This window comes from Papilio polytes, unplaced genomic scaffold (genome assembly GCF_000836215.1).
Source record: "Papilio polytes unplaced genomic scaffold, Ppol_1.0 DF823991.1, whole genome shotgun sequence".
NCBI lineage: Eukaryota > Metazoa > Arthropoda > Insecta > Lepidoptera > Papilionidae > Papilio > Papilio polytes.
This window is the reverse complement of record NW_013525213.1, coordinates 1,419,941-1,430,960: the sequence shown is the minus strand read 5'-3', so window position 1 is coordinate 1,430,960 and position 11,020 is coordinate 1,419,941. Positions and strand designations below refer to the sequence as shown.

Below are 11,020 nucleotides of genomic sequence, written 5' to 3'. Positions count from 1 at the left end.
ACAGCGCGGTGAGCGTTAAAACAATTACACTAGGCTCCAAAAATATTTGTCCATCTACATTTTGACGAAATTCCCAAAAAAAAAATCATTTATAAAGACAACAGTTCAACTTAATCAGACTTTTTTAAATGTTTATTATTGGATGGCCCAAGTAATTTTGGAAAGTAGTGTAGCGTACCGCGCGATTTCCACTACGCCCGTGCGAACACTTGTATGAAGTTCCATACGTTCCATTTTATTTTTACGCTAACGCCTAGTGTTCAAAATGGAACAGTGCGCGTAGAGAAATACGCCGAGAAGAAAAACGCCCCCGTATGAACAGCTTCATACAATCCCATACGTTCTATTTTGACACATAGTTACCGCCTAGCGTTTTCGCGTCCGTGCGAACGCTCGCTAAATACTCTTAAACGACGTGGATAATGTATATGACATTCACGGTCGGATACTGAAACCAATCTCAAACAGTTCGCTTCGTAATCGCCGCTTACAATCTATCTGACATAAAAGTTTTCATACAATTTTGAGTTTAAAACGTTGCCTTATCATTTAAGATGCTGTTACACTATTAAAGTCGTTTCAGCATTCGGCTATAATTGAATTAAACATACTTACGTGTCCGTTCATTTAATTCCCACCAAAAAGATGTTTTATCAGTAACTGTACAGGCGAAAGTACAATAATCGTTGCTTAAACGTGATAAATGACTTATATTACGATATTTTATTTCTGAACATAACTGCAATATATTACAAGTTAATGTTTAATCTTCGGCAGTCTTTTTGAATAATGTCGGTGTTCGAGAGAACCTTTTAAATTGTAACTTTTACTCACGATCAATTCCTATACCTCCCAGTCGTTATTGAGTGCAGCGATATCTTACAGACGTGTCATATACTGATATCCTAAAAGTATATTTTAAGTACACTACCATCAAGTTATAGCAAAAATAGAATTTCTACACTAGAATTATTTTGTTATATATTTATTTGAGAATCTAAACAAACTAACGAGGTTATTTATTCCTATTAATATGAATATTATAAAGATGACTGTTTTATTATTGGTTTATAACAAATAATTTTTTTTTTACATTTGTTTTGTTAAACTTTATTTAGAAGCCAAAAGCTTCATACTATTAGGCCAACAATAAATATAACTAATAAATTAAAGCGTAAAGACACACTACTTCGTGGCTTAGGATGTCAGTAGTCACAGTATATTTTTGAATAATTCTCTGTTTAATAAAAAAGCCCTACACTTATGATACGCTTTAGGCTATATATTTTCACAGTATTAAACTTAGGGGGTAAATAAATTGGTTTTTCCAACCATCATGTGGGAAATGGACCGTAAACTACAAGCTGCCAATAACGAAGCAAGAATAATATGGTAACGGGAACTTTACATTTGCAATTGAGAATTTGACAAATGTAAACAATAAAATAAAATTTTTATAATTCCATGCGGATAAAGCCACACGGGAACAGCTAGTTAATGATATAAGTCGATAATGATTACAATTAACGATTCAAATCATTAAAATCAACAACGTCGCCTTGATTTAGTTATCAAATTAATTGTTGATTAGGCAGCAGTCGCAACAAAGACGCCCACGAGCGCAGCCACGCGCCGCATTCTTCACAGTCTATGACACACAATGACACACTGACGTGTGACGAAACGAACACGGCGCGAGAACATTGTGTCATTACACGAGTACTGCTAAACTAAAGCTTTTATATGAAGAGCTTTTCAAGCATAGAATTTCATAGTGTTGAAAAAAACACCACTTGATAACCCAAAATAGCGGAACAACTGTGCGCATTGACATCATACTTATATTATAGATGCGAACGTTTGGATAGATAAATGGTTGGATGGATGGATGGATAAACTGCTGAACGGATTTCGAAGAAATTTGGCATAGAGTAGGAGAATAGTCTGGAAGAACACGTAGGTATTCCACGCGGAGGAAGTAGCGGGCGAAAGCAATAAATTGAATAGTAGCAGGGCAGTTAAAAGACGTAGGTACTTTACATTATTCCCGCCTTTACTAACAAAAATCACAAGCCATTAAAAATGCGATTTCTCTGTCTCTTAGACAAAATCAATTGAATCACAGGAATGCAAAGGAAAGTAAAAGATGAGATTACAAAAGAATCACATGTGGATAATGTTAGTGAGAGTGTACAGATGTCGGACACACGCATTTCCCGCGAATTACGTGCAAATGCATCAATCATCTGTAGCAAGCCGGCAAGCATTACAACTAGAGATGGACTAACTGCTACAATATCGATAAGTATTTGCAATTTCATCGACATCTAGGGCAGGGAAACTTTAGCAATCTTGTATAATACGACAAAACGGTATCACAAGAGAGGGTTTTAAATTGAAAATAAAACAATAGGCAGTCTGCATTAAATCAATAAAGATTGCAAAAAGCTCATGTACGGAAGAGAAAAGACTTGAGATTAATGGCTAGCTACGGCTAACATCGGAAACAATTTAAAAGTCAATTTGTCGTCCGTTGGGCGTTTTCATCAATACATAACACAGCCGATGATAGGAGGAAGTGAGGATACTTAGAAAGGTTTTCATTAAATTGTAACCTAATTATAATATATATTTGTGTATACAATGAAATAACTCAAAAACTACTAGGCCGATTTTTTAAATTTTTTCAACAATAAAAAGCTACGTTATCTACTTTATCTAATTATAAATAAAACTATACTACATTAGAAAACATTTTATACTGAAAATGTAAGGTCGAACAATGTCTTTTGGGCAAGCTTTTTCAAAACGTTCAAACAGAACATCCACTAATACTTACCAGACTTTTCTCCATTTTATATACGTCAAAAAATACTCTTTCAGACTGCTATTAAAAGCTTTTAAAACTGTAATTCAAAGTCTACATTTAATTTATACATCAAGATATATTCTTAACATGGAAATACGATTAAAACGTATCCATTACGATATAATCTATCTTAATAAATACATAACGTACAATCTTAGTAAAAGACTAATAGATTACTTATCTGGACAGATATTTAAACGTACAATGTTACACCAGACAGTTTGGCGTTTTGTATTTACATCGGTCTTTACAGAATTTACACTCACTCCATAGATAGCAAAGCGTTCACAACTTTATCGCCATACATTCAAATAATTCTGCAATCTCTAATTTAAAATTGACACCAGTGGAATTTATTTAACCGTGATACAGGATAAATGTGCTGTAACAACTAAAAAACATTAAACTATCTAGAATCTAGAGTAATTTATTAATCTTACTAATATTATAAATGCGAAAGTTTAGATGGATGGATGGATGTTTGTTGGCGTTTGTAGCCTAAACGGCTGAACGGATCTCTATAAAATTTGGCACAGGTTTAGAGCATAGTCTGGAAGAACACATAGGCTACTTTTTATCCCGGGAATAGTTACGGTTCCCGTGGGATTCATTGATTTAGTTTTTTTAATGTTTACTCGATCATTCTGCAACGGTTTAACATATCTTATTGAAATTTGGAACAGATATAAAACAAAGTCTGTAGTAAGTACACATAGGATAAGCTTCATCCCCGAGAAATATCCGGTTCCCGAGGGATACGTAACTTTTTGTAATTTATATAGTTTGTATGTTTTCCAATACCACGCGGACGAAATCGCGGGCAACAGCTCGTCTAACATATTTTCCACTTATGGTTCTGCTTGGGATTTAAGTGCAAAATCAACCGAACACTAATGGTCAGTTTTTCTTTAGTTTCATAATTCACTAGTTACTTATTCTACTGATTTATCCTAGAAAACCCTCATTAACAAATAAATCAACTAACTGAATACGCACATAACATTTCTCTAAAATACGCAGTAGTCCAAAGTTAATTCTATTAAAATTAAACGTTAATACGAGGACCCAGTTACACTTGAAACCAGAGAGATGATCATTTCTATTTTAGGCACACAGAGATTACGATCTATGTCAGTATTTCCATACGAATAGCTCAGGGCGAAACTAGACGTTCGGCAAAGGCGTGGGAACATCGCGGTCACTCTTTAGATCTGCGAATAAAGGCGATAAAAGCAACGCACTTTCTTCTCCTTTTATTTTCAAAGATATTGCAATCGCGGCTGCGGTATCGCATGCGAGATGTTCCGTACATATTAAAATTCTATTTAAATAAGTGACAATCGATCAAGAAGTGTCGGATGTAAGCAGATAGTGTCGATAAATGTAGATCAAATTACAAGATGATATGTAACTAGGTAGAGATCCTTGAAGTATGACCTTTAATAAGTCTGTTCAACACTTCAAAAGAAAGAGATGGATGGATTGTGTGAAAGGTGACATGATCAAAAAGGGAGTGATGACTGAGATGACGTATGATAGAGTTATTTGGAGGACAAAAGCCAGTTGCGCCGACCCTACGGGTGTTGAACAAGGAGGATGATGATTATCAACACTTTAAAAGGTCTGCGTAAAACTCAGAGATAGTTACTAAAAAGTAACAATATTAGAGTGGGATTATTTCAAAATCCTAGAGAAAATTTTAAAAATTGTTCATTCACGTTTCTTATACTAACGTTATAAAAAATTAACCTATTGTATCAAATAGAAAACAGATTGACCTTACTAACAATTGTATGGACTCGATCACCTGCTTGTCCGATTGACCCGCATTACCTTCACATGCGATGCCCTAAAATGCTTCCGAGATAAAAATCATAACCACTTACTCTCTCTTATTGTTTCTTTGTACTTGATTTTCAATTGCATCAAAGCAAAAAGTGCTTCTTTCTTAAATATAATTTTATATTTAACAACAACAGAATCCTAAAAAAACAATTTGTCAGTCTGTCTTATATCGTAGTTCTTTGGTAAAGAATTGTGACGTAATCGTTTAGTATTTCTGTCTCCAAACTGTATAGCATCATTAGTATTTAAATACGTTACATGATCGCAGACAATGTCAAAGGTGTCTTTATGCAATTTTTTGTCTATTCAAAGAACATACATACATCTTTGATGTATTCAGAAATAAATACATTTGTAATTTAATCTTTGTACAACTAGTTATCGACGGTACGAGATATGAGGACTTTGTTGGTTACATTTCTTATTATTTTTTTTATAAAGACGATAAAGTGTGAAAACCTGTATCTATTTATCTAAAAGAACTTTGGAGTTTGAAGGCAGAATTTAAAATTGTTAACTCTTCTTAAAACTATTCAATCAGTGTTCTAATCAATTCTACACATTTGTGGTACTGAATGTTATATGATAGAATAAATTACTTTATACTCGTGGAGATGTTACGTTTCGATGTGCATTAAATCGCTAGCTATACAAAACGGCACGTCTTCCGTTGCTGGTCCATTATAAAGCTATAAATCGCAGACCGTCTGTCGGCATTTCGCATTTCTTGAACAAGGAAACCGTAAAGGTGTCGCGAGATTACAACTCGATTACAAAGCAACGACTGCTATCAATGAAAAAACTTTATAGAGAAACGTGGAAAATCCGATGATACAATCGCACACACAATGCATTAAAGATAAATAAAATTAATTAATGATTTTGTGATTATAATAGACGATTCAGGTGTATCAAAAGGCAAATTAGAATAAGATAGAAAAAGTGTTATATATGTTTATACATAGATTTATGTATGGATTTTATTGTGTTTTTAGTAAAAAAAAAATAGTCGTTATTTTAAGTTATTCTAGCTAAGCTTATCTGGTGATGGCCACACTAGGCAATGCCTGTATCGTGGCCACCGGAATTCACAGATACAATATTATCTGACCACAAAATTACATAAACCCACTCTCACGGCAGTGTTTTAGTATTTAATTATAAGTTAATCAAGTTTAAACTTTACTGTTATTAAAATGTAATTGGGAAAAAAAAATATAGTTTTGTAAATAACAAGAAAGGGAATAAAACTCTGTAAATATTTGTGTAAATATATATATGATAATAGATAATATATAAATGTATCAAAGTATCACAATCTAAAGTTTTCCACAGTACTCAATAAGGTTATGATTTAATCTTAAGAAGGTTCTCTGTATCTGTTTGGTTGGTTTAAGTGCCAGATGGAGTTAAAAGTTCCACATTAGATAACTAAAAATGAAATATAAGACAATTCCTTTCTTATAAACTGTTGTGTGCGTGTCTATACGTAAGCATGAATATAACAAAGGTGAGAGGTGAAATGCAGGTGTGGAAAATCAACTATTTCATTGTTAAACGATGGGTGGCGCTTGAGTCGGTGTCGGCGGAGTTCAGGCATAATGTGCCAACAGCTTTACTACAGTATAAACTCGAATAACGCCTCTAACTTTACTCGTAATGCGAATATAAGAGAAAGTGTACATTATGAGGACCTCTAAGCCTATTTATTATATTTCCTTTATTACTAAATTATAAAGGTTCTTAGCTACAACAACGGAATGGTTCTAGATTTCTAAAACATTTAACCTGTGTACAGAGGTTGATATTGCAATGTTAGTTTCTGGTTACAAAGACAAGATAACGCAATGAAAATTATTATTGACAATTTTTACAAAGTAAGATTTTTTTTATTTCATGTTAAATATTAATAATCTTATATTTTATGGTAGCTTTACTTATTATTTAATATTCCAATACAAATATTACGTTCAGCCCTGCTCAATTTTCACTTTATATTTCAAAGTATAAATAAAATAAAGTCTAAACGTAAGCTTGTACAAGTTTTAAATTTATTCGCTACTTTAATATGCTCTTAAAGTGTTAGTAGAAAGTGAAAATTATTATCCTATCCGCGAGGCATTTAACAATTCTGTCATTAAAGGTAAACGAAGTAGCATTTGAGACAACTTAATGTGTTGAACTTAGGTGAGATTGCAAGCCTACCGTATTTATAAAAGGATCATGTAACTTTAGATTTATAACACAAATGTGAATTGTATGAACGTTTGAAAAAGTCATAAGCTGATACAGAAAATGCACAAGAGCATAAAATAGCCGGAAGTTGTAAAGAACACTAATCCAGAGTATAATGACATCCAAACTTAATGGCAGTTCCAAATATAGTACGAGACTGAGCACAACACAATTTGAGGTAACGGCAGCAAAAATAATAATGAAGGCAAATTCACCGGCAATAGACCTTTGAGCATTCATAACGTTTGAATCTTACAATACAAATGAACATGTATACAGTTTTCCCGCAATTGTTCTTTACTCTAACGCAAATGGAGCTTAGATACCCAATCTCTAGCAACTTAATTAATAGTTGTGCGTTGTACGTAGTAATTATGATACAGCATTTTGTAATAGCATTTCTCTGTCTGAATATAAGAATTGAAAGGGGCAACTCTCACTAGCGTCGAACCTTAACGAAGCCAAAAAATTCCGGTAAAAATGACATAGTCATAATTATTGTTCAACAGCGAAAGAAGAACATTGACGGTCAATAATAATATTACGACTATAAACTTAGATCCGAACACTAATAATAAAACTAGTATGACATTAAATTTAATTAATAAAACATCGGTTCCCAAAGCAAAGATCAAGGGTCAAGACATGAACGTCGAAGTATTCACATCTATCGTAACCCTAACTGTAAACGAAAGTTCGTAGTAACCACGCACGTATTCCCATTCAGATCTCAGCATGGGACAAATAAATCCAACATTCCAATTACACGCAATCATCGTCGGCCATAATTTACAACAAAACACCATCAATTCTGTAAGGGATATCGAAAACAAACAAAGGGCAAAGAAAATACCTAACATTACTTATAACTTTTTAATCATTTTCATAATTTTAAACGGTATAAAGAAAACGGAAGGACGTAAATTGTATCACAATCTTTTTTACAAGACATTTGCTTATCATTATCGCTTTAGATATTATTATGGAATTTGGACTTTGAAAATGATATCACTGTTTATTTAAAGAATGGATACGAAATATATTTGCACTCGAAAGACACTTCCAATTAATTCTCGTGATCATCTTCAGTCTTTGTCTGTCCATTGTCTGGCAGTCTTTAAAAATCCAATCACGACATTTTCCAGATTTTTCCAACTGTATTTCTTTCTTAATAACCCGTGCATTAAATAAATGAAATTTCAATGTTTATGATGTTTTAAATTTGATTTTAAAACGGTAGCTAGTGTAAATTTGAATCCGTCAAACGCAGTGTTTGCGACAAATAACGTGATCTGGCGAAAGGTCAGCGAGGGGAAAGTTCAAGCGGAGAAACCCGCACTCTCTGTAGGTGCTATATCTCTAACCACAAGGGCTATTCACCGTCCGTTACATTTCTTTCAATTCCCTTTCTATTATTATCACGATTTTAGTTTTAACAATTTTTTCCATGAAAAGTTCCACTTTCTTTGCAATTTCATTTACAAAATATACGGATGGGATATCACTTTCATTTCTAGGAGTTAATAGACTATAATCAGACCTTATGGTAATTAACATTATTTTACGAAAAAATGTAAGGACATCTAAATTATTTAAAACTCATACACAATATCAAATCGAAATGAAACAAATATAAAATCATCACTAAGTGTAAAGTATCAACATTTTCTCAGAAATATAGGACAAATTATCATAGACCGATTTATGCTAATATAAAAGTGAGCCTATCTTCAAAAATGGTGAAACGCGTCATCTTTGCAACAGTTAATCCGGTTACAGGGAGCTCTCGTTACGACAAATCCTGCCAACTTTGGACTGGCCATCTACAGAAATGGACGGCTTAAATATTTACACTACTAATGATGATCTACGACAGTTGTAATAGCATTTAGATATTAGGTAATCAGAAAGTAGTTCTTTGTTGAATTCAAAGTCGTAATGAATGAAATGCTTAATGCAGACAAAGCACTTTTACTTCGAATTTCTGAAGTGTTTACCTTTAACATGAATATGTGAGATCTAACAAGAAGTTTCAGATCTGGGGAAATAGAATCCTTCTCACAGATGGTCCATCACTTCTTAAGAAGAGATAAACACTGGTTGTAGATAAAAATTACATTCGTAAAAGTCTATATACAACTGTGCCCTATCTCGTTAAATCTGTTACTTGTTTGTAACTTACCGGCATCACATGCCGTCATGTCGGTAATGAGGCCCTCGAGGTCCGGCGAGATGAGCCGCTCCTCATCCTCCGCGTGCGTGTAGTCCAGCGCGTGGTAGATCACCAGCGCCAGGTTCACCACCATCTGGAACAATCAGCAATATTAGACATTTCGAACTTAGTTCTGAATAGCGTTTTGACGCCGTATGTGCGTTTGTCATGTCTTCAGCTTTAACAGCATCTATGTAAAGAGTTGTCATTCAATTTATTTTTATGTAGTACTAAAAACCTATTGCTTGTTTTAATTTATTTCAAAGCATCTGTGAAAAGAAGCACCCCGCGTGACTATCAGATGAACGGAACAGGGGTACGGCATTGTATGTATGTTGGCCAACCGACCTCGCACCGCGCCCGTACGCCGCGGCAACGCAACACTGCACACCCCATTACACGTTGCTTTTGTAACACCTGATATTACCTGATTAATGATTTCAGTACCGAAAAGTTACATTATAAAGCCACAAGATGGATATCTCTCGATCACCTCACTCTCTCTCTTTCTCTCTCTCTTATTTTAGCTAGTTCTTAAGCTCTACCCAAATAACTATTGTTTTGCCGTACACTTTTTTACTGTACAATAATTTAGTATCAGAACGAAGTAATAAGTAGCGCTATTCATTTATTTCCAGTGAAACAAAAGACATCCAAAACATGTTATAAACAGTAAAATACGATTTACGGTCAGAGTTTGCACGGGGCAGTAGGATCAACAGAGCTAGCCGATGCTATGGCAACGGATAAGAGGCATTGTATGCAAATCACGTGCGATATTGAGTTCAGTCGTGTTGCAGCGCGTTGCGTAACTGCCAGCCGAAAGCCATAACAACATCCGATTCGCAGGGTGTTTACACACCAAAGAGGCGACCGAACGGAAAAATAATGTTACTTTTAAAACATGTAGTTGAATCTCAAAATATGAAATTTCGTAGGCTTTGTTAGTTTCAAACTCTAGTCCTATTATAACCACACTGTTAATGACAACACAGTTCATATAATTACATTAACTAGTAGCCATGATTACCCTAGTGTACAAGCGTCCTTAGCAATCTTCAACTGTAACTGATTATTAGGGTAATAGAAGGGTTTTGTTGAGATATTTTTTATAACACGATTATCTAACATTCAGAACAAATATTTTACGATTGTATTAGCTCGTTATATTCTTGTCTGAACCGACATAAGAAGTCTACTGTCAATGAGAAGAATCAGTTGGTAAGGTGATAAAGCAAGAAGCCGGATATTACAGCATAGAAATAATTTAACATCATCTGTGGGTCCTTACGTTACTTCTTACTGTACTTAGTATGATAGATGCGACACTAATGCTCGTAAAAACATTGCTGTTTAACACTCATTGTGCTTATGATGCCGCGGAAGCTATCTCCTTAAATCATTTTATTTAAAACCCTATTTCATTGAATGTAGAGTTGAGAATAACTTGATAGTAAGCGAGATGGTCAGCGCATCATAAATATGAGCTCGTTGCAATTTACATTTTGCTGTGATGTGATAAAGTTTATTATGCTATATCAGTGTTACAGCTTTGATGATACCAATCGCACGCAAAGCACGTATGTGAAACAAATGGCCGTGGGAAGAAATTATGCTACGCGAATAGATTTGATATTATACTAGAATGTTTACGGAAACGACGACCGGTAAGGTAAATTCATTTTAACCGTTACATTATAAAACATACCTTGGGGGCTGTCCATAAATTACGTCATGGATTTTTTCAGACTTTAGACCTCCCCCCCCCTACAATCATCCCATCGTCATTTCTTAATGACCCCCCCTTCAATAAAACTATAAAAAAATAAATAAGAATGACGTCAATTTCGAAACACCCC

At 34.2% G+C, this 11,020-nt stretch overlaps 1 protein-coding gene across 3 annotated transcripts in view; it reads right to left on the bottom strand.

Annotated features, from left to right (window-relative positions):
- LOC106101300 (protein spire) overlaps positions 1–11,020 on the bottom strand; it is a 113,726-nt gene that overhangs the window by 41,969 nt on the left and 60,737 nt on the right. For all 3 annotated transcript variants that reach the window (XM_013280474.1, XM_013280476.1, XM_013280475.1), the window contains exon 3: positions 9,132–9,255. In XM_013280474.1, coding sequence (XP_013135928.1) covers positions 9,132–9,255 — 124 coding nt within the window. The remainder of the gene's footprint in view (positions 1–9,131; positions 9,256–11,020) is intronic.